Genomic DNA, 24,759 nt, shown 5'->3' with positions numbered 1-24,759 from the left:
ATGAACCTGCACTCCAAGGTCTCTTTGTTCAGCAACACTCCCTAGGACCTTACCATTAAGTGTATAAGTCCTGCTAAGATTTGCTTTCCCAAAATGCAGCACCTCGCATTTATCTGAATTAAACTCCATCTGCCACATCTCAGCCCATTGGCCCATCTGGTCCAGATCCTGAGGTAACCCTTTTCGCTGTCCACAACACCTGCAATTTTGGTGTCATCTGCAAACTTACTAACTGTACCTTTTATGCTCGCATCCAAATCATTTATGTGAATGACAAAAAGTAGAGGGCCCAGCACCGATCCTTGTGGCACTCCACTGGTCACAGGCCTCCAATCTGAAAAACAAACCTCCACCACCATCTTTTACCTTTGAGCCAGTTCTGAATCCAAATGGCTAGTTCTCGCTGTATTCCTGCTATTATGTTGTGTATCTGTTGAGGTTTTATGACATACTTGCCTTCATTGAAAGGGCATTGAGTACAAGGAGAGAAAAGTTATGCTGCAGCTTTAAAGAACTTCAGTTAGGCCAGTGTTGGAATATTGCATACGGTTCTAGCTCTGGTCACCAAACTAACAGAAGGATATGGATGCTTTGGAGAGGGCATAGAAAAGGTTTACCAGGTTTCAGACTCTTCAAGAAGATTTGTAGTGGATGAGGTTTTTTGCTTGCTGAGCTGGTAAGTTTGTTCACAGACCAATTTAGGTAACATCATCAGTGCACCTCTGGTGACCTGCACTAATGATGTTACCTCGAATGGTGATGAAATGTTTGAAAACAAACGTAACAGCTCAGTGAGCAAGTCAACAATCTTGTTTACCATGATGTTGCCTGGTATGGGAGACTTTAGTTTTGAAGAAAGGTTGAATAGCTTGAGTTTGAGGGGTGAACTAATCGAAGTTTATAAGATTGTGAATGACATGGATGGAGTGGAAAATATGAGGCTTTTTTCCAGGCTGGAGGGGTCAATTACTATGAGACAAAGGTTCAAGGTCCTGGGGGAGTTAAAAACAGATGTGTAAGGCAAGTTTTTCACACAAAGGGTGGTGAGTGCCTGGAACATATTTCCAGAAGATGTGATGGAAGCAGATATAATAGCAGCATTCAAGAAACACCTGGACGTATACATGAATAGGGAGGGAATAGAGGGATATGGATCCTGTAAGTGAAGACAGTTTTAGTATGGAAGGGCAAATGTGTCAGCGCAGGCTTGAAGGGCTGAAGGGCTATTCCTGTACTGTATTGTACTTTGTCCTTTCTTCTTCTGAGGTGTACTATTGGGCCTGAGTGACATCTAAAATCACTGCCCTTGAGGTACTCACTGTAGAATTTAGTGGTAGTGGCCTTTGCAACCTAGACACAAGTGCAACTCTGTATGTCCTGTACTGAAAGCTTAGTACTGTTTGGCCACTTCATGTTGATGCAGCACTAGATTGGTTTACTTTTGTAAAAGAAAGAAGCAGTTCGAAATATGATTAACTTGGGCCCTTGGCATTTAAGATGCAGGGCCACCCACTGCTCTCAAGGAATGAATCGATGAGTGAGCACCCAGTTCAATGAATATATTCTTGAGTCAGGAGACTGAATTTTAGCACCCAAAAGCATTAGGCCTGAGGTTCAAATGTTGTAACTCTTAACCCGAAACCTGCTAACTTCAGACTTTATTGAAGTTAGTGTTTGTTTTAGCCTGTCTTGCAGGGTTAGATTAACTGGCTGGATTTCCAGACACCTGAGAGAAGCAAGGAAAATGTCAGCGAGAAAGCAAATGTTTCACTGTACTGCTGGTTGGCCAGGTACAGCAAGAATGCTTTCCTTTTCCCCAAATCACCCATCCTTCATAATTATACAACCCCATTCAATATTTTCTCTCTTGAGGACTGGTCACCCTGGGATCGACCTTCACCCACCCTCCTCGCACACCTGCCCCGCACCTCCTCAACTCGTCCTTACCCGGTTAATGGATTGAATCTATGCAGTCTCACTGTCTGCTCTGAACCCCCTCTCACCGAAAGGTAGACTTTTCAGTCAGGCTGACCTCTAGGCAGGGAACTCATCAATGAAAACAAAACTTATCCCATGAAGAGAAACCTGGAATCATGTCCAAAGCACTACCTCACTTACGTACCTCACTCCTGTAATATTGAGGATTTTATTAAATCTTTCATGGGGAGTAGCATCACTAGTCAGACAAAAATTTATTGCCCGTCTCTAATTACCTTATTAAACATGGTTGGGGGCTGTCTTCTTGAACTGTTATAGTCCATTTGGTGTAGGTAGACTCACAATTCCATTTGAAGGAACAGCCATATATTCTGAGGTCAGGATGGTGAGTGGTTTAGGGGGGAACTTGCAGTTGGTGTTGTTGCTATGTATCTGCTGCCCTTATCTTTCTAGGTGGTAGTGGTTATGGGACTGAAAGGTACTTTGTAAGGAGCCTTCATGAGTTAGCAATTTAGAAATGGGATACACTGCTGTCAGTCTGTGGTGGTGGTGAAGGGAGTGAATACTTCAGGTTGTGAATTTAGTGCAAATCAAATTTTATTGAAGTTACACTTGTCCAGATCAGTGGGGAGTATGTCATATAGATGGGAGTGAATATGCTTTGGAGAGTCATGAGGTGAGTTTCTCATTACAGTTATAGACACAGTATTTATTTGACCAGTCCATTTTAGGGTTAAGTCACTGGCAACCTAAGGACATTCAAAGTGGGGTATTCAGTGATGATAATGATTGAAAGTGAGACGTTAAGATTCGTTCTTATTGTAGATGGTCATTGCCTGGCATTTTTTATATCGCAAAAGGTTAAAACACACATGCCAGCAGATTGCCACTTGCCACAAATCTGTATCTGGAACTAGGTTTTGTCTTGATTTTGGTTTGTATTCTATATCAAATGATGAACTGAGAGCATGCGAAAATTACATACCCACAGCAATTTAGACAAATTCTATTTTTTTTAAATGGATATCTATCAAAAAGAACGGAATATAAATTAAATGGTTTTTCAGTGTAAACAGTGACACTATCTCAGCTCAGCTTATTCTAAACACAGAGCTGCAGCAGAAGAGTAGGTATTGTAAAAGGTTAACTACAACTGTTCCGATCTAAAACATTTATTTGAAGTTATGTTGGATCTGAATAGAGTGATTGATTTACTGAGACCTGTACCTTTGCAATGCCATATTTAACTTAAATTGAGACAATTTTTTTTCATATCTTCTTTGACATATGTGTTCACAAATGTGTTATACTTGCATTTATGCATTAATATTCCTGGCCACTGAATTTTTAGTGTTTTATAGCCAATTAAATATTTCTTTGAAGTCACTGCTGTAATATAGGAAGCATTGCAGCTAGTATGCACATGTCAAACTCCCACAAAGAACAATGTGGCAATGACCAGGTAATCCATACTGCTTTTTCATAAATCTTAATTTAACTGATCTCTCATCATGTCGGCTTAAGAATCCAATTTCTTGCTGTGTTTCCTTTTGATTTGTTTGTAACTTCCCAGAAGTTACCTGAGAAGATCAACAGAGAGAAGTTAATGGTACAGTAGCTGATGTCAGTGCAAAAGAGAAGCAGTTTTCGAGCCAGCTTTGTCAGGCTGTGAAAACCTGACAAACGTTGTGAAAACGTTTGAGACTCTTTGTGGTTAGCAGGCTTCATGCTGATTGTAGTGAGAGTATGTGCATGTCTTTGATATGTTCTTCACCTCACATTGTCTATCTACTTCGATAAATAAATCTGTAATTAGTGCCTTCCCAAAACTTAACTTTTAAGCAATTCTAGTTTATAATTTTTAGGTTTATCAAATAAATTGGGCATATAAAATAGTAAAGGGTGGAGAGTTGATCAGTTGAAGTAGGAAACAAATCTAATCTTTAGACACCTTAACTCCTGATTAGTACATCTTTGAATACTTAAAATAACATTATACAATTTGATAGTTTCACTTTTCAAAGCAGAAACAGAAGAGGAATCAAGCAGTCACTTAATGGGTAACATTTTCTTAATATTGGAAAAGACTCAATTGCAGTCGATACATATTTAATTCCCCTTTTGACATCATGCCAATTTGGGATAATGGCTGGTAACATTAATAATTTATTTTATACAAGTGTCAATTCAAGCAGCTTTTTCACCAGGAACATTTGTACACAGTGCAGTATAAAAACATGTTGTGCTTAATATATAATTCTGAGCACTGTTTTTACTAAGTGCTTGTTTATTGTAGGGCAGTATTTGAGTTATTGGTGTGTGTGTAATGTGGTTAACACAGTCAAACATTCCCAGTAATGGTTTAATTGCCACCACACAGGAAAACTTCAGTTATCTGAACATGTTGAGACAGTAAGGGTACTTGTATGTTTAAATATGTCACCTTGACGCACTAAGCTATCAAAATTACATTAAAAAAAGTTTTTGTATGTTGTTACTCTTTGATATGTTTGCTTTGATGTATTGTTGTCACATGTACTTTGGTTCAGTAAAATTTTTGTTTTTTTGTACAATACAGGCAGTTCATATCATACAAAGTGTATTAGAGTAATAGGACAGAGGAAAGATAACAGAATGCTTTCTATTGTTCATCTCTAAAAATTGGTAAGAGTCTTTATGGACACGTCAAATTTCCTTAGAGGCATTGTTGTAATTTTTTGAACAGAGTATCAATGTGGATTGACCAGGACAGATTTTGGTGATCGGGGGAGGCGATGGCCTCATGCTATTATCACTGGACTGTTAATCCAGAGACCCAGATAATGTTCTGGGGACCCGGGTTTGAATCCCGCCATGGCAGACAGTGGAATTTGAATTCAATAAAAATCTGGAACTAAGAGTCTAATGATGACCATGAATCCATTGTCGATTGTTGGAAAAAACCCATCTGGATCACTAATGTCCTTCAGGGAAGGAAGCAGACCAACTATCCTCTGGGCAATTAGGATTGGGCAATAAATGCTGCCTCGCCAGTGATGCCCTCATCCCGTGAAATGAATAAAGGAAAAAAAATCACTGCTAGGGACTCGATGCTCTTGACCATCGCCACCTCAGCATCATTGATGTAGACGGGAGGGTGCCTGCCACCTTGTTTCCTGAACTCAGTGATCAGCTCTTTATTTTGATGATGTTGAGAAATAAATTGTTATCTTTACATTATGCTACTAAGCACTCTATCTCTTTCCTATATTCTCTCTCATCATTGTCTGAGATACGGCCTGTGCGGTAATCAGCGAACTTGTAGATGGGACTTAGGGCGGAATTTGGTCACACAGTCATAGGGAGTATAGTAAGGGGCTGTGTACGTAGCCTTTGGGGGGAAGCCGATGTTGAGGATTATTACAGAGGAGTTGTCAGGAGTGTGCGGCTGGAAAAGCACAGCCGGCCAGGCAGCATCTGAGGAGCAGTAAAATCGACACTTTGGGCCGGAGCCTTTCATCATTCCTGGACAATCTAAATGGCAGAGGGTGGAGCAGAGACCAAGTGTCAGGACTTGGAGATTAGTTTGGTTGGAATTATGATGTTGCAGGCAGAGCTGCAGTCAATAAATAGGTACCCTTGTTATCCAGTTGTACCAGGGCTGAAGGTAGGGCCAGAGAGATTGCATCTATCATGGACCTGTTGCAATGGTTGGCGATTTGCAAGGGATCAAGGCAGGCTGAGAGGCAGGAGTTTATGTGAGCCATTACTAACCTCTCTTAGCACGTATAATCATGGAGGTCAGAGCTACTGGGCAGTAGTCATTGAGGCATGCTGCATGAGTTTTCTTTGGTACCAGGATGATGGTAGTCTTCTTAAAGCAGGTAGGGACTTAAGATCATAGTAGGGAGAGGTTAAACATATCAATGAATTCCCTGCTAGCTGGTCCACACAGGATCTGAGTGCACAGTCAGAGACTCCATCTAAGCCAGTCGCTTTCATGATTTTGCTCTCAAAAAGGATGAGGTGACATCTGCAGGAGTAACTGACAGAACAGGTGTATCCGAGGCTATAGGGCTGGTGACATTGTACGTTCGTTTCAAACAGAATCTCAATGAAACAATGCATTGAGTGCATCAGGAAGTTGTATTTATGTCCACTATTCTCTTATGTGCCATTTTGTAGGCTGTTATGTCAAATGAGCTTTGCCACAAATGGTGGATGTCCTTTTGGTTAGTTTGGGTCTCTAGATTAGTCCACTAATCCCTAATGGCATCTCTAATGGCCTTTAAGAGGTTGCATCTGGATTTTCTGTAAAAGTCAGGGTCATCTGACTTGAATGCCTCACTCCTGGCTAAAAATAGGCAATGGATCTGCCAGTTCATCCATGGTTTCCAGATGAGGAATATTCAGATTAATGCCTTTGTATGCAGTCTTCTACACACTTGCTAATGAAGTCTGTACGGTAGTGAAATTGTACACGGTCATTTCAGAAGGCCGAGAGGGGTGGGGATTCTTGGTGGTGGGATCTAGTTGGATTTGGTGCAAGTGTTTAAGATGATCCATTGGATGCAAAAACTGGTGGGCTGGAAAATGACGACAAGGGGGACCCTGTCTTTATTACATTTGGAGCGGGGAGTGATTTAGAGCAATGGAGTAGGGAATGGAGGAGGTGTGGTAGAGGACCATATGGATGACAGAGGAGGGAAAAGCACATTGTTCAAAGTAGGGGGATATCTGGGATGCTTAATAAAGACAGGGACCTCTTCTCCTCACCTTCCACCTCACCAGTCACCGCATCCCACGTATCATCCTTAAGCAGTTGGGCCAACCCTAAATAGACCCCACCACTAAGAACATCTTCCCCTCCCCACCTCTCTCTGCCTTCGACAAGGACCACTCCCTTTGTCACTCCTTGTTTTGCGCCACTCTTTCCACCAACCCCGCCCGAACCCTCAGTATCTTCCCCTGCAACTATAAAATTTGCAAAACCTGTCGGCACACCATCCTTCTCACCTCATTCAAGGCCCCAAACAGTCCTTGCAGGTGAGACAGAGGTTCACCTGTCTCTCCTCCAACCTAGTTTACTGTACCCGGTGCTCCCGATGTGGTCTTCTCTACATCAGGGAGCCAAACATAAACTGCAGACACGCTTCACTAAGCATCTCAACTGAGCCCATAGGAGCCAGATTGAGCCCCCAATTAGCTCCCATTTCAATTCCCCTTCCCTCTCCAACATGACCATCTTCAGCCTCCTCCATTGTCTCAGTGAATCATACCACAAATTGGAGGAACAGTACCTCATCTTCTGCCTGGGCAACCTACAGCACAGAGGACTCAACATTGAGTTCTCCAATTTCAAATAACCTCCCTTCCCGTACCCAATTCCCTTTTCAGCCCCTCTCCCTTCCTTCAATTCCACCTCCCTACCCTTGCTTCCAGCTATCAACAGATTCATTCCACCCATTGACCAACCAAGTTGTACCCTCTACTTGTGTTCACCTATCGCAACCTCACCACTCCACCCCACTCCCCACAAAAATCTCTCCCCCCACTTTATCTGCAGCATCCCTCACCCCCACCCCAAGTCCTGAAGAAGGGTTATACCTGAAACATTGACTTCTCCATCACCTGATGCTGCCTGGTTTGCTGTGTTCTTCCAGCCTTCTGCTTGTCTACTTTGGATTCCAGCATCTGCAGTTTTTGTTGTCTCTAACGGTAATGGCATACTCATTTAGGTTGGCCAATGAGTTCTTGAATATGGACTAGTTCCCCAATTCCAAGCAGTCCCACAGAAGGTCTTCCGCTGCCTCAGACCAGCACTGTACTACTTTTAGTAGTGAGTCCTCGCGTTTTGGATTCTGCTTATAAGTCGGGAGGTGGCATACAGCATTGTGACCTGATTTTCCAAAATGGGGACGAGGTATGGAGTGATAGGCATCTTTGATGGTTGTGTATTGATGGTATTTGGTAGCACACTCTTGAGGTTGGCCTGGTTGAAGTCACCAGCTATGATAAACAAGGCATCGGGATATTCCATCTCAAGTCAATTTCTAGCAGCGATTATTTCATCAAGAGCATTCTTCACTTCTGCATGGGGTGCTATGTCGACCACTGTCAGGATAGCAGAGGTGAGCTCACTCGGCATGTAGTAGGGACAGCATTTCACTGGTAGATATTCTTGGTCAGGCATGCAGTACCTCACCACGAATGCCATGTCTGAGCACCAGGAGGTATTGATTAGAAGGCAGACCTCACTTCCCCTTGGCTTGCCTGAGGATGCCATATGGTCCATGCAATGTAAAGAGAAACCTTTTGTTTGTAAGGATGGAGCAGAAGTAAGCCATATCTGTATAAAACAGAGCATACAGCAGCCTCTCAGTTCCATCTGGAAGGTAAGTTAGTTTTAAGGTCATTTAAGGTAAGTTTGTTTTCAATAGCTTGGACATTTGCCAGGACAATGCTGGCGAGAAGGGACTTGAAACCATATTGTTTTAGTCCCACCTGCAGGCCAGCACTTCTCCCACTTTTCCTGATAAGTTGCCTACTTCAGGTTGATCCTGAACGTCAGTGATGGAAGTCTGCTGCACCAAGAGGTAATTGTGTCCGTAGCACCAATCGCGGCCACAGATGCTCAGGTCTTGGAGTCAGTTCCATCGGGCCTTCACATTGTCCAGTCCCATCAAGGTCAGGGGTTGTTCTTGAGGCTGGTCAGGCCTCCTCTGGGGTCGGGTTTCATTCCTGTATTGGCTGGGCCTTGGTTCTGGGTTTCCTTGGCGTCAGGATGTTTGGGCCTGAGGGAAGTTGGTAGGTTTCTGTTCACTCTTGGCTTGCAGGCATGGAAATTAGGCTTAGTCAAATGGAAAATCTTCAGACCTGTAAGTAGATTTACCAAAACATTATTAGTAATTTTAACAGACTTACAATTGTTCTGCTCTTTTAAAACTCAGTTCGAAGATATGGAAGAATAAGTTCTGCTATTGAGAGCTCGCAAAGAGTCATGATGTTGGGCCACCGTCTTGAACCATCTGGAAATCATTTGTCTCAAGTGTCATCATGGGCCGGATCTGCATGAAGTTGCGTAGATTCTGTGGGGTAGTGAAAATGGAAACCGAAACTTGATTCCATGATTCCCGATCTTGTTCCTGTGCTTCCCAATTTTAAGCAGGTCATTTAAAATTACAGGCTGTTTGGGTCATACCGTGTTCCTGACCTGACCTGACTTCACCAACTCCATTTCAGCGATAGGCACATCCAAGAGCCCCCCAATTTTTTTTTTAAATGATGCCAGCTTCAAAAAGAGTCATTTTATTTACCTTGGAGGTGTCTCTGGATGTTATGTTTTGGAGATGCTGGTGTTGCACTGGGGTGTACAAAGTTAAAAGTTACACAACACCAGGTTATACTCCAACAGGTTTAATTGGAAGCACTAGCTTTTGGAGCGCTGTTCCTTCATCAGGTGGTTGTGGAATACACAATTATAAGACACAGCAGTTATAGCAAAAGTTTACTGTGTGATGTAACTGAAATTATACACTCAAAAATACCTTGATTGTTTGTTAAGTCTCTCATCTATTAGAATGGCCATGATAGTTTCACTTCTTACATATGTAAATCACAAAACGTTTTTTCAAAGTTACATTCTCAGGTTAACTGTAACAATTGGTGTCAGCTCAGATAACATGTTGAAGGTGTTAGCCCCCTGTTGTCTGTGCCATAATGTTTAGACTGATTCTGACCTAAAAAAATGAGTTCTTCTAGGAGAAAGTGAGGACTGCAGATGCTGGAGATCAGAGCTGAAAATGTGTTGCTGGAAAAGCAAGTCAGGCAGCATCCAAGGAGCAGGAGAATCGATGTTTCGGGCATGAATCCCTCTTTCAGGGGTCTATGTCTGTGAGAGGGTGCGTGTGGGAGTGTGTGTCTGTAGGAGTGTGTGTGTGTGTGTGTGTATAGTGCAAAGGGTTGTCACCTGTAGTGTGACATGAACCCAAGGTCCCGGTTGAGAACCTCCCTATGGGTACCAAACTTAGCTATCAGCCTCCAACAGACAGGAGCGTTCCCTCCCAGTTGGAGAACACTTCCGTGGTCCAGGACATTTGACCTTGGACCTTCGGGTGGCCATCTTCCAAGGCGGACTTCAGGACAGGCAGCAGCGAAAAATGGCAGAGCAGAGGCTAACAGCTAAGTTCAGTACCCATAGGGAAGGCCTCAACCTGGACCTTGAGTTCATGTCACACTACAGTTGACCACCATTGTACTACACACACATGCACTCCTATACACACACACACACACCCCTGTACACAGACACGCACACACACTCCTACAGACACACACTCCCACACGCACCCTCTCACAGACCTCTTTACACACACTCTCTCTCTCTCACACACACATACACACACACACTCTCTCTCTCACACAGACACTCACAACTCCCCACCCCAGACACACACACAATGTATAATTTCAGTTACTCCACAACCACTTGATGAAGGAGCAGCGCTCAGAAAGCTAGTGCTTCCAATTAAACCTGTTGGACTATAACCTGGTGTTGTGAGATTTTTATCTCTGGATGTTGGAATCTTTTGAAAGTTGGTGCTAATCTATGCTTGCTCCCCTAGCACCCACACCACCACCACCACCACACAGCCCCTCAAAACTCCACATGGCATATGACAAAGCATGTGCTTACATCTGTTTCCTTAGCTAGAGTTTCCTAGAACTGATAATTAACCTGTAGTTTGAAGGATGCCACTCTACATCAAGACTATCTGATTATGACACTCTTCTGCTTCTACTACCTCTCATAGGCATAATAGAAGGATTTGTCAGCCTTCCTTGCCTCATTCAATGCCCAACAAGTTCTGAAGTAAACCCTAGATCTGTAGCTTCCGGCTCAGAGGCAGGGACAAAACTACAAAAAATAGAGTACATAATGATTCTTGGCCAAGGGGCTAAACACCTATTTGAGTATTGAAACAGCCTGAACCCGAGGGAAAACATTGCTTGATTGAAGCTCTGGCTTTCTCTTATGTTTTGTCCATTGCAAACAATATTTATTTATCATAAGATCAAATATTTCAGTGCTTGGAGTTTCTGCTATTGATTGACATTTTTACTGATTTGTAGTGAAAGCAATCTTTGAATGAAATGTTAATTTATGAATGTGAAATAACTCCACAGAGGTCAACATCCTGTCACCAAATCACCCTTTATTTACGCACAGAAAGTCCTTGACACTGATCCAGCTCCCTCAGAGCCAGCTCTCAGGATCAGGATGTCTGACACTCCTGCTTTTTTTTCCAGCTCTCGAAAGGAAAACACCCGAGTGACCAGTGACAAGCAGTGCCCTTCAGGTCAAAGGGCAATGACTTCACCCTATATTTTTTTTTTATTTTGTTTGTGCTTTTTTTTCCAGCACCCATCGTGTGTGTGTGTGCAGACACTCCTGCTTTTATGTGTCAGTCAGGACTCCTTGATTGGACCAGATCAACAGCTCTAATTGGGGAACTTGTATTCTATGAGGTCCACCTGGCTGACCTTGTTACAATCACTACAGAATGAATCACCTTTGTTAAACTTTTCTAACAGATCTTAATAACTGGTTCTGTGCAATGGGTGAATGGGTATGGAAGTGCCATAGCTTACCATGGAGGGTATGTGGGGCATTTGGGGTGTGTGGGGCTTTGTTTGGCATCAAGGGCATTTTGGGCTTTGTAGGGAAGAGGGTGAGGTGTGAATAGAGTCATAGAGATGCACAGCACAGAAACAGACCCTTCAGCTCAACTCATTCATTCCACTGAGATATCCTAAATAAATCTAGACCCTTTTGCATGCATTTGGCCTATGTCCCTCAAAGCCTTCCTATTCATATACCCATCCAGATGTCTTTTAAATGTCGGAAATGTACCAGTACCCACCATTTCTTCTGGTTGCTCATTCCATGCATGCACAACCCTCTGCATGAAAATGTCCATTTTAAATCTTTCCACTCTCATCTTAAACATATGCACTCTAGTTTTGGACTCCCCCACTCTGGGGAAAAGACCTTGTCTATTTACCCTATCCATGTCCCACATGATCGTAACCACTCAGCCTCTGCCACTCAAGGGAAAATAGCCCTAACCTATTCAACTTCTCCCGACAGTCCAAACCCTCCAACCCTAGCAACATAATTCTAAATCTTTTCTGAACCCTTTTAAGTTTTGCAACATCCTTCCTCTATTCCAAAAGTGGCCTAACTAATGTCCTGTCCAGCCACAACATGACCTCCAAACTCCTATACAGAGGAACCTTGATTAACTGAAGGACACCGGCAGGGAATATTACGCACAGTTAATCAAATTCCAGGTAATCGAATGCCGATAACATAGTTTAGTCGAATATTGGGACATTATGATCTTGTTGGATAATCTGTTATTTGGTTAATCGAATGCCCAATAATTGAGGTTCCTCTGTAATCAATGCACTGATGAATAAAGACAAGCATACAAATGCCTTCTTCACTATCTTATTTACCTGCTACTCCATTTTCAAGGAACTATGCACCCCAAGGTTTGTTTGTTTAGCAACATTCCTCAGGACCTTACTATTAAGTGTATAAGTCCTGCCTCGATCTGTTTTTCCAAAATGCAGCACCTCATATTTATCTAAATTAAACTCCATCTGCCACTCCTTGGCCCATTGACCCATCTGATCAAGATCCTGTTGTACTCTGAGGTAATCTTCCTCACTGTCCACTACACCACCAAGTTTAGTGTCATCTGCAAACTTACTAACCATACCTCCTACGTTCACATCCCAATCATTTTCATGAATGTCAAAAAGCAGTGAACCCAGCACTGATCCTTGTTTTCTTTTTCCATTTTTTTTATATATGCATGATGATATGTGTATATGTTAGTTACAGTGCTTATATCTAGAGAATATAGGTTGGCATGGAAGCTATAAAGAGCCACGGAGGCTGGGTGGAGAGGCATGAGGTGGCATAGATGGACCATGGAGAGACTGTGAGAGGTGAGGGCTGGAGGAACTTACTCTGTTAAAAGATGTAAAGTCTCTCAACACTGCAGCTGGTCTTTTACATTACTGGACTCTACTGCCTCTGAACTCTTTCACAGGTTTGCTGATCCTACTGCAGCCCAAATAACACTCCTTGAGTCCCCACTACCAAAGACACAAGCACTCATCGTTTTCTCCTCAGTCTGGGAGTACACATTCGACCACCAAAAATAGTTCCTGGCTATCTCCTTCATTTATATCATGCTGGGGTACCCTTGATGCACTTGTTCTAGCATTTTTCCTCTCAACAGGGGAGAAATTACTCTCAGTCCCCACTTTAAACAACCATCCAATGTGGACAATTCCCACTTCCTGGTAAGGGTGTAATTCTAGGCAGTTTCCATGATAGATCCTCCCTTTCAAAACAAAGTCTACTGCTCAGCTCTAGTAACGGCCTGCCCCAATTCGCTGACACTGGCATGTTATCATCCTGAGAAAAGTGCGTAATTTTGAGGTTCCAGCCGGGAACATCTTTATTCTCCAGTAATGCATCTGCATTGTCATGATTCTCTGTTGTTGGTATTTGATCTCATGTATGACAGAGCCAGTGCCCATCTCTGCATGTGTGCTGCCAGCATTGATGGTATTTTTGTATACGGGCCAAAAATGGAGGTTAGAGGCCTTTGGTTGGTTGTAGCACAAAGTGCCTGCTGCAAAGGCAATTGGTGAACTTGTAAACTCCGAACACGATGCTGAATCCTACTTTTTCAACTTGAGCATAATTCTCCTCTGACTTCAAAAGTGAACCCAATGTGAAAGCAATGGGCCTTTCTTCTCTATTCGGTAAGATGGCAACAGTGCATCTAACTCCATAAGACGAAACGTGACATGCTAACTGTGATGGAAACTTCAGGTCAAAATGCACAAACACTTCTGACCTTTTTAAGACTTGTCACCTCACACACCTGAATCCATTTTCATGGATTCATCTTTCCCAGCAACTGATGCAGGGATTTTGGCACAGTTGCAAGATCAAACAATAACTTGCCATAAGTCCAAAGAACCATCTAAGTTGAGACACACTCTCTGGCCTAGGGGTCTTCATGATGTAATACAAAAGACAGTCATTTGTAGTGGAAAAGTCTACTGTGTGTGACTATCATCAGCAGCAGCTGAGACTCCTTTCTTGGATTTCTTGCAAACTAATGTTTGAGTCCACTCGCCTATTACCTATGCCGCAGTTCAACCGTAATCTTTGTAATCAGGAGTGTCTGGCTAATGCAGGGTATTTATCTTTTCTGATGTAAAGTGACAATTCTGCAGACTGGTCCCTTACCTGTACTTTCATCAGTACATAGCTCTTCAGTGGCACCACCTGTTCCATGTATGTCTATAGTATAGGCTGGCAGACTTTAATGGTAGTGTCCTAAGCTTCTCCGTATAGACTGATTCAAGCATCAGGGTCACTAATGCGTCTGTACCAACTTTCATTTTTATTGTCTTCCCCTCTACTTTGGGAAAAACCCCGAAAAAGATCAGTTTCACCCCATACTGACAATGTGTTTGACTGAAACTATGCTGAGTCTGAGCCATCTACTTCTGCAGACCTCACTGACTCCCTGTCTACTCCTTGGCTGGTGGCATGTCTTAGGTTCAATGTTGTTTATTTGTGACTCCCCTTCTCTTGTTTGGATTTCACCAGGCAATTTTGGTCAATATAACCCACTCTGTTGCATCTGTACCACTGAGCTTCTTGATTCCAACATGTTGAGTCCTTATAGCCACTATCATACCAACAATATTCTATGGTTGGTACTGCACTTAGCTGAGTTTCCACTATTTGATGCACCCAGGCCTAGTTAGTCAACTGAGTTACTTTGCTAGCTGCCAACTCATTGAGATAGCAATTTCGATAACTGCCTTGAAATCTAGGCTTCTCCTTGTTAGTAGCTTCCGTTAGATGGCTTCATGTTACAGGTCACAAACTGGCAAGTTCACACAATTAGCACTGTTGCCTCACAAAAGGGATCGGGTTCGATTCCAGTGTTGGGTAATTATCTGTGTGGAGTTTGCATATTCTCTCTGTGTCTATATATGTCCAAAGATGTGCAGGTTAAATGCTTTGGCTGTGCTAAATTGACCCATCATGTTCAGGGATGTGTAGACTCCTCAGAGAATCAGCTCGGACTCGATGGGCGGAATGATTTCCTGCATTGTAATGGTCCTGCAAGGGATCTTGGAAGAATCCTCCAAATTCGAAGTGTTCCACTAACCTCTTAAAGATGATCATGAATTCGGTGATAGACTGTTCTGTGTTCAGTACCTGTTTGTAAAAGCAGAAACCTTCCACGATCATTAGCAGTTTGGCTGCGAAATAATTTCCTAACACTTTGCATGCTCTTTGAATATCTGATCCATGAGGTTCTCTGGTTGTACAAGACTGCTTTGAATTGCCAAGGTCTTGCTTCTGATGGTACTTTAAAAAAACATGTCCTCAGCTACTTTGTTTGCCTTAAAGAATAAATTAAAGCATTCCATGTATAAAGTCCAATTTTCTGACTGTTCATCAAATGGTCCCATCATCCCAGATAGGCCCACCACTTTGTTTTCCTGCAGGTGGGAATTTTTCCTGTCATTCAGGTCTAGAAGACATTTACAGCCCAAGTCCCCTCCCTGAGCAATTCCACATAAGCCACTCCTTCATCGACTGTGTTAGCATACTGTTTCTCCCTGGCATCTCCCACATTCAGAATCCCTTCGTGACTGCTCAATGTGATGAATTTGGTAGGTCCCCAGTGCATAATCTTTGCTTTAGCCATTGGTCCGAGTCCCCTCACTCTTGACCCTCTTCCCTAGTGAGTACCTTCTTTCCTAGCATCAACCACAGCATGAGTCACTTCACGATCACTTTCCTCGACATTACCTCTTTGCACCATTTCTGAAGTCTGGATGATGTCTCCATCGGTCAAAAAAAATGTTTTCATGTTTGTGGGCCGGACCCCATTCTTATTGTCAGTTTATATTTTGCGGCTTCCTTTGGAACCAGGTAGAGAAATGGTAAATCTGAACGGGAACACATTGTTAACAATGCTCACACCTCCACACACGGGTCTCGATTGAACCCAAGCTCTATCCCTGGAGTTATCTGATCAGTGCTCTTATAGGGGTAGCACACCGAATTACATACATAACACACCCCCCGTGCCAGTGAATAATGGTGGGCCTAATAAATCAGTGGTGCCTATCATAAGACCCCCAATGGAATTTTTAAACAATATATAATATATGTAAAATAGGTTGAAGGTATAACCATGTCAAATATATTCATAACCAATATAGTAAACAGTAATTACAATCATAGTCAAATTCAATAAATAACCCTCAACCGATGGTGTCTCGAACAAAACTTTTTTCAACATTCTTGATTGAGTATTCTTGTCAGTTCCAACAATTTGGTTTAGTCTGTAATGAGGGATACGGTAATGCAACACAATTAGGATTCATTATTTTGTTGCTGAAAATGTGTTGCTGGTAAAGCACAGCAGGTCAGGCAGCATCCAAGGAACAGGAGAATCGACGTTTCGGACATAAGCCCTTCATCGGGTAATTAAAAGGCAGCAATACGCATTATGTCCTTTTGTCAGATATTGGCAATAAACATTTCCTGTACTTCGATGATTACACATTGCAACTTAAGACTAAATTGGTGCAGTGTATCAAACAGGTAAGAATTTTGTGATTCTACTCCATGTAAAGTGTACATGTTTGTCCAAATAGAGGATCAGGAAAGACTGTCTGGATCACTGGAATTCTGTTGGATGAGACGTGATTCAGTTTTCAATTCCATTACAATTACAATTACATTACAAATCCCTAAAATGAAAATTCACTTTCAGTGCTTCAAGTTGTTCTGAGGTATTAACAGTGCAAAATTATCTATGTCTGTTAATGGAATTTCTTTCATTTGTTTCTTTACAATTTAAAATCTGATCATTTTTTGATGAAAGTTATCAAGTAGCAGCATTGCCATAGCATGGTTGTATTAAACAAATACTCAAATCAGATTTGCAATTATTAATCTCAGCAGGTCTGGCAGCATTTGTAAGGAGAGAAAAGAGCTGACGTTTCGAGTCTAACTGACCCTTTGTCAAAGCTTTGACAAAGGGTCAGTTAGACTCGAAACGTCAGCTCTTTTCTCTCCTTACAAATGCTGCCAGACCTGCTGAAATTTTCCAGCATTTTCTCTTTTAGTTTCAGATTCCAGCATCTGCAGTAATTTGTTTTTATTTTTTGCAATTATTAATGTTATTTTGAAAAATAACAATAAACTGTGAGAAGATAATTATATAATTGTGAGCTGGATATTGCTGAATTATCATTTAGCCTGCATTTATATGATTCTCAGAATCTTGTAGTGCTTCAAGAAATCAAAGGTCAATTTTTGGTAATGAAATGTTTGTTCCTGGGTATCATTTAGTGAAGGGATGGCCTCGCCGAGCTGCACAGTTTAATTTTAACAAATCTTGTAAGACTGGAATAATAAGCATCCTGAATGTGCACCATATGAAAGCAAATACTTTTTGGTGATAATACATAGATATCAATTACATCTCTAATAATTTTTGTTTGCTCCATTGCAACGTTTAGACATTATTGATTAGGTTATTTTTTCTTAATGCTATTTTTCAGCACGTTTATCAGTTCTTTGAGATTAATAAAGCTACATGAAAATCAAAGTCATGAATCAAAACTGAGCTCAAAACTTGGATCAAATTTCAATCCTGAACAAAAATGCACTGAATGTTCAGTTTGAAGTGGTATCCAAGGGTTGTCAATTCCAAGCATGGAACTTATGCATTTTTTAAAATCAATTACCTTGAATAAAAGTGTAAACAAATCTAATTGAAACTTTTGTACTTTAATAATTTTGTGAAGCTTCCTTTCATTGACTGAATGCTCATATTTGAAATACTTAGCAAATTAAAAGTCATATCAGAACTCTTCATGAATTAAGCTAAAAGGAAATATCTACGGGGTATGAATTATTGTCCTTGTGTATTTACTGTTTTACTTCCTCCATTTTAGCAGTATTTCTGACTTATTATTTGCATTAGAAGACATGATACTGTCTCTAGCATCCACAAAAAAATGTCATACTAACGGGTTCATACTAATAGCTTGCGAGTCAAACTATCTCTTAATCCTTTTGGCCTTCCTGCCTACTTGCTGTAACAGGTATATTTGATGCCTGTTTCCTGAAAGTTGACAATCTGCTGAATGTCACCTCTAATCTAATTAAGTCTGTTTCCATCAATCGGTTTCATCATCTGAAAACATCCACTCACGCTCATCTTCTTTGTCTATGTCTTGCCATTTTGTGATCACAGAAGAACTGGAATCACCCAAAAGGAGGAACTCAGGTCTGTCTCTTCAATTCCTTATTTTCTATTGTCTGCTGTGTTCATCTGAGTGGAATCTTTACTTATGTTCTTTATTGTGTGTGTTTTCTTTTCCCTGTATGCTTCCCTTTTCTCTTTCAAACACAATATGTTTTAAAGAAAGAAAGGTGCTTAGTCAAAAACTTCCCAGAACATCTTTTTGATCTAGTATTCTTTCACATTCTGTTTAACATCACACAGCATAAGTGTGGCAGAAAGTTACTTGGAAGCAAAATTATAGCAGAAGACATAATTGAAATAATGTTGTCTTCTTCTTGGATTCCCCTTCTGAAGGCAGCTCCTTTTGCTGACCACTGAAAAGTGCCATTATGCTTTTATTATGGGTAAAATGAGGGGCAAGCCCAGAGTTTACTTTAACCAAATAAAGATTAAAGCCCATACATTTGGCTTTAACATGATCCAACAAATATATCTTTCAGCCAACTGAACTAACCGGTACTACAGATTTCAAAGATTAATAATAAAATTAGAGAAATATTGCTGCAGGAAAATAGTCTCTGGTTAATTTTTCATAGGGTCGCTAGCATCTGATGCTAGCATCGACCCTTATTACAATGCTTTGTGCCATGCTTATCCTGTTCATCACTTAGATACAAATTTTATTTATTATTTTAATTTATGTAGCAACATTCCATGTACATTCTTTATTCTTTCTCCCCTCACCTTTTTGACATTTTGATGTTTAGAGGAAAATGATGCCGAAGCAGAGATCTGGGAATCAGGTAGGTTGATCTGGATTGCCAGCTGTGTGTTTAAATCATTTGTACACCCATAGTATTTTACTGATGGACTGCATTCTGGACTTCAAACTGAACATCAGAATGACTTTATATTTAATTTAAGAAATGAATTAGGAACAGGTGTAGACTACTCAGCCGCGCAAGTCTGGTCCACCATTCAATAACATGATTGCTCATCTGATTACTCCATAGTACCCTCAATAACCTTTCACCCCTTACCAAGAATCCATTCACCTTTGCCTAAAAAATACACAAGGACACTGCTTCCTCCACCTTTGGAGGAAGAGAGTTCCAAAGACAGGTTCAACCCTCTTGTGAGAAAAATTATTCTCATCTCTGTCTTAAATGGGTGACTCTTACTTTGAAACAATGATCTTTCATTCCAGATTGTTCCACATCCACTCTGTCGAAACATCTCAGGATCTTGTATGTTTCAGTCAAATTACCTCTTACTTTTCTAAACTGCATAATTCAAATTTACTTAAACATTTATTTCAATTGGGACTTCAGAGCACCATATCTGTATAGTCTCCCAGGTTTACACATTGCTAAATGCTGCTGCCTTGTCCCTGTGGTAGACTTGTTGATCCACAGAAAGTGGGATCAACAGGCAGCATCTTATAGACATCTGAGCAACATGAGCTAAGGCAATGTTTTTCTGGCAAAATCGAATGAACTGTCCAGCAAGGCCCATCTCAACATTGGGAGCATCTCGCTACATCTTTTGTACTTCCGCTGAGTGTTGAGTTGCCAATTAAGGGGGATTGTGCCTTGGTGAATTCTTATTAGTGCCACAACTCAACTCATTAATATTCAGCTTTCTATCTTACCAAACACAATAGACCTCAAGAATTCTCGGCATGAATCTTAGAATGGATATTTTAGCTCACCACTGACTGCAATGACCCTCCATGTTGCTCGGCAGCAAGGAGACTTTCTGCACGGGACAGGAACCTAATTCACATATTAAACCAGGCTGCACCTCAGTGCTACTCACATGCTCTCATAATGCTCACTCACTTAGCACCTACCTACATCCATGCCTGACCTTGCCTTGCCATGCTGTTCCAATTAGTGAATAGGTGGTTCAGTCAGAGTCTGAAGGCTATCAGTATTAATATGCTCTTTTGTGTAGACGCACAGACAGGCTGCTTGTCAGTAGGAAAAGCACTGCTGGTCAGGCAGCATCTGAGGAGCAGGAGAGTCGAGATTTCGAGCATAAGCTCTTCATCAGAAGCATGGTGGGCTGAAAGATAAATGGGAGGGAAGTGAGGCTGGGAGGAAGGTAGCTGGGAATGTGATAGGTGGATAAAAATGGGAGGGGTGATGGTAGTTGGTCAGACTGGAAGGTAGAATGGATAGAGGGGAAGGAAGATGGACAGGTAGGACAGTTCAAGAGGGCGGTGCCAAGTTGAAGGATTGGATCTGGGATAAGGTGGCCAGGAGGGGAGAAGAGGGAATCGTCTGCCTTGGGACCCTCCAACCACAAGGAATCAATGTCAATTTCACTTGTTTCTTCATCTCCCCTCCCCCCAAATTAACCCAGATCCAACCATCCAACTCGGCACTGCCCTCTTGAACTGTCCTTCCTGTCCATCTTCGTTCCCACCTGCCAACTCCACCCTCCACTCCGATCTATCAGCATCACCCCCTCACCTTCATCTACCTATTGCATTTTCAGATTGACCACTCTGTGGTCTCCACATAGGGAGCATAGAGGACAGAGTAGGTGTGTAATGTCAGGGTTCAGATGCCAGAGAGGATAGTTAAAGACAAAGTTCAATGTAGTGGGTCTCCACATTGTTTGGGGGAGGGGGCGCAAAGCAGGGCAAAGTAGGTAGTAAAGGCCTTTTGATGTAGTATGAAGTAAATGTAGACTTGGAGGCCCTTTTGGGCAAGGTGGAAGTTACTGATGATCAGGCACAGCCCAATGCTGACTGTGAACTCCATATTCCCTGCTATCACTTGTTGTTCTCTAGACAAGCTGTAATTGGAAAATGACTAGGATAGCACCCAGGGCGGACAGAATCCATGTCAGTTCGATTGGGAAAGCATGTCTGCTGGATTTGAGGATGTTGAATGGGCAAAAACATGAGGGAGATGGTTACTATGCCTTGCTATGCTGTACTGCTGTTCCCTCTTCATTCATATAACTTGAGGTTATCCCTGTGGGAGGTAGAGTTGAATGATTGATGTGGGTCTGGAAATGGAAAGGGGTTTGGAATGCAGCAAATCCTTCCTGTTGATAGAATGTTTTGGCCAGTCAGCTGGCACACCCACCTTTGACAAGTTGGAGCCCATGCTGAGGGTGGAATAGAATAAGTGATAGAGACATGGTTCTTGTTATTGGAAAACTGCAAAATTTTCTGACTCCCAGTTCCGTTTCCAGGGGATACATGAGACATAGTTTTATTGCGGACTCTATATCCCAGGACGTTGATGCAACTGTACCAGATGCTGGTGCAGGATCCGAGGTCTGCAGGATTGGGAGGCCATCCTCTCCCAGTGACTGTGAAGGTGACAGCTGCTTTGAACTCCTATATAACTGGCTTCTTCCAACAACGAATGACTTATGTCAGATCGCTGAGTGACAAATGACATTCGTCACACTGGTTCCTTTAGTTTCCCCACAATAATCCCTGGCAATATGATTCAGGAACATAGCTGGGTTCCCCCAATTGCGGGATGCTAGCCTGTAGCACGGTAGCTCAGTGGTTAGCACTGCTGCCTCACAGCACCAGGGACCCGGGTTCAATTGCCTTGGGCGACTGGCTGTGTGCAGTTTGCACATTCTCCCCATTTTTGCGTGGGTTTCCTCCAGGTGCTCTGGTTTCCTTCCACAATCCAAAGATTTGCAGGTTAGGTGAATTGGCCATGCTAAATTGCCCAAAGTGTTCAGGGATGTGGGGTTCAGTTCAAGTGTGGTGCTGGAAAAGTACAGCAGGTCAGACAGCATACGAGGAGCAGGAGAATCGACGAGGGCTTATACTGCCTGACCTGCTGTGCTTTTCCAGCACCACACTCTCAACTCTGATCTCCAGCATCTGCAGTCCTCACTTTCTCCTGTGTGGGTTAGATGCACCAATCGGGGTAAATATAGAGTAATAGCATAGGGTAATGAGTCTGGGTGGGTTAATCTTCATAGGGTCGGTGTGGACCTGTTGGGCCAAAGGACCTGTTTCCACACTGTAGGGGTTCTATAGTTCTATCGACTGTAGCTGAAAATGTGTTGCTGGAAAAGCGCAGCAGGTCAGGCAGCATCCAGGGAACAGGAGAATCGACGTTTCGGGCATAAGCCCTTCTTCAGGAATCTATCGACTGTCCATGTGCAGCACTGAGAGAGCCATATTACAACCCTGCAGAATTTATCAGCAAGAAGGCGATCATTACGACTTCCTGGAGATGTGCATCTGCTACCCTGGCAGCTGTCATAACTCCTACATCTTGGAGCATTCTCATGTACATGGTGTGTTTGAGGGTCCAGATTCCTTACAAAGCTGCTGACTGGTGGACACGGGCTATCCACTACCACCATGGCTCATGACATCATGACACCCGTACTGATGGAGCAGCTGAAGATGCGAGTTTTCTATTTGTACTGGTGTGGGAGATGGTCCCCCAGTAGATTTAGATTTAGATTTTTAGATTTTGTTGTCATGTGTACTCAAATATAGGAGTACAATAAAAAGTGTATAATGTCACTGCACATGGCGACTTTAGGTACTAAGATACATAGGTACAATAAAACCTAGGTACAAAGTAGTAAGAGAAACATGAGTTAAAAAGTTAAGCATTACTTCAGAGAATAGTAGAAAAATAAAGGATAAGTATAATAAAGTATATCCAGACAGAGTGTGATTTATCATCCTGGCGGGCTGTGCTCTGCACATTCTGGATTAGTGGTGCTGGAAGAGCACAGCAGTTCAGGCAGCATCTAAGGAGCTTCGAAATCGACGTTTCGGGCAAAAGCCCTTCATCAGGAATAAAGGCAGTGAACCTGAAGTGTGGAGAGATAAGCTAGAGGAGGGTGGGGAGAAAGTAGCATAGAGTACAATAGGTGAGTGGGGGAGGGGATGAAGGTGATAGGTCAGGGAGGAGAGGGTGGAGTGGATAGGTGGAAAAGGAGATAGGCAGGTAGGACAAGTCCGGACAAGTCATGGGGACAGTGCTGAGCTGGAAGTTTAGAACTAGGGTGAGGTGGGGGAAGGGGAAATGAGGAAACTGTTGAAGTCCACATTGATGCCCTCCAATACAATTCACTGGTTGAGAGAGGGAACATAATTGGCAAACTCTGACTTTCACCAATGGAACAGGAGCTTGAACTCCAACCCACCACCACATTGTCTGTTAGGTGATCGAGTGGTACATTTGAACAATTAGTTTAATTTAAAGAAAAATAATCTAAATCAGCCACATCACCACTTTCATCATAATTGTCAATATATTGTCAATATATGTTAATCAGCCAAATTCAAATTTGTCATGCAAACTTACAATGAAGTAGGCACTGCTTGCAACTTTGTTGGTACACCAACTGACTGGCTGATGAGGAAATGTTAGCGGATGATTTGGTTTATGCGAAGGTTGGTAGGGTGGAAGGTGAGCACCAGGGGTGCGGTTGTTACGGTTGGAGGGGTCTGAGGGCGGAGGTGTGGGAAGTGGACAAGATGCGTTGGATGGCATCTTTAACCACGTGGAAAGGGAAATTGCGGTCTCTAAAGAAGGAGGCCATCTGGTGTGTTCTGTGGTGGAACTGGTCCGGCTGGGAGCAGATAGGGCAGAGGCGGAGGAATTGGGATGGCAGTTTTGCAAGAGGTAGGGTGGGAAGAGGTGTAATCCAGGTAGCAGTGGGAGTTGGTGGGTTTGTAAAAAATGTCAGCGTCAAGTCGGTCGTCATTAATGGAGATGGAGAGGTCCAGGAAGGGGAGGGAGGTGTCAGAGATGGTCCAGGTAAATTTAAGGTCAGGGTGGAATGTGTTGGTGAAGTTGATGAATTGCTCAACCTCCTCGCCGGAGCATGAGGTGGCACCAATGTAGCGGAGGAAAAGGTGGCGAATGGTGCCGGTATAATTACGGAAGATCAACTGCTCTATGTAGCCAACAAAGAGACAGGCATAGCTGGGGCCCATACGTGTGCCCATGGCTACCCCTTTGGTCTGGAGGTAGTGGGAGGATTCAAAGGAGAAATTGTTAAGGGTGAGGACCAGTTCGGCCAAACGAATGAGAGTGTCGGTGGAAGGGTACTGTTGGGGACTGGAGAGGGAAAAACGGAGGGCTTGGAGTCCCTGGTCATGGTGGATGCAGGTGTAGAGGGATTGGATATCCATGGTGAAGATGAGGCGTTGGGGCCCAGGGAAACGGAAGTCTTGGAGGAGATGCAGGGCGTAGGTGGTGTCTCGAACGTATGTGGAGAGTTCCTGGACTAGGGGGGATAGGACAGTGTCGAGGTAGGTAGAGATGAGTTCAGTGGGGCAGGAGCATGCTGAGACAATGGGTCGGCCAGGGTGGTCAGGCTTGTGGATCTTGGGAAGGAGGTAGAACCGGGCAGTGCGGGGTTCCCGGACCCACCGACACTCTCATCCGTTTGGCCGAACTGGTCCTCACCCTTAACAATTTCGCCTTTGAATCCTCCCACTTCC

General features: G+C 42.8%; 1 protein-coding gene across 13 annotated transcripts in view; it reads left to right on the top strand.

Moving 5' to 3' along the window:
* Positions 1 to 24,759, top strand: part of rims2a (regulating synaptic membrane exocytosis 2a) — a 973,874-nt gene that overhangs the window by 674,167 nt on the left and 274,948 nt on the right. For 7 of the 13 annotated variants that reach the window (XM_043688434.1, XM_043688422.1, XM_043688423.1 and 4 more), the window contains 2 exons: positions 18,309 to 18,341; positions 19,067 to 19,102. The exons of 3 other annotated variants lie outside the window; for them this stretch is intronic. In XM_043688434.1, coding sequence (XP_043544369.1) covers positions 18,309 to 18,341; positions 19,067 to 19,102 — 69 coding nt within the window. The remainder of the gene's footprint in view (positions 1 to 18,308; positions 18,342 to 19,066; positions 19,103 to 24,759) is intronic. 3 more of the 13 variants (XM_043688435.1, XM_043688428.1, XM_043688436.1) reach the window with 1 other exon arrangement.

The sequence above is a fragment of the Chiloscyllium plagiosum genome, chromosome 4 (genome assembly GCF_004010195.1).
Source record: "Chiloscyllium plagiosum isolate BGI_BamShark_2017 chromosome 4, ASM401019v2, whole genome shotgun sequence".
Lineage (NCBI taxonomy): Eukaryota > Metazoa > Chordata > Chondrichthyes > Orectolobiformes > Hemiscylliidae > Chiloscyllium > Chiloscyllium plagiosum.
The sequence above is the reverse complement of the archived record's forward strand: the minus strand, read 5'-3'. Positions and strand labels throughout refer to the sequence as shown.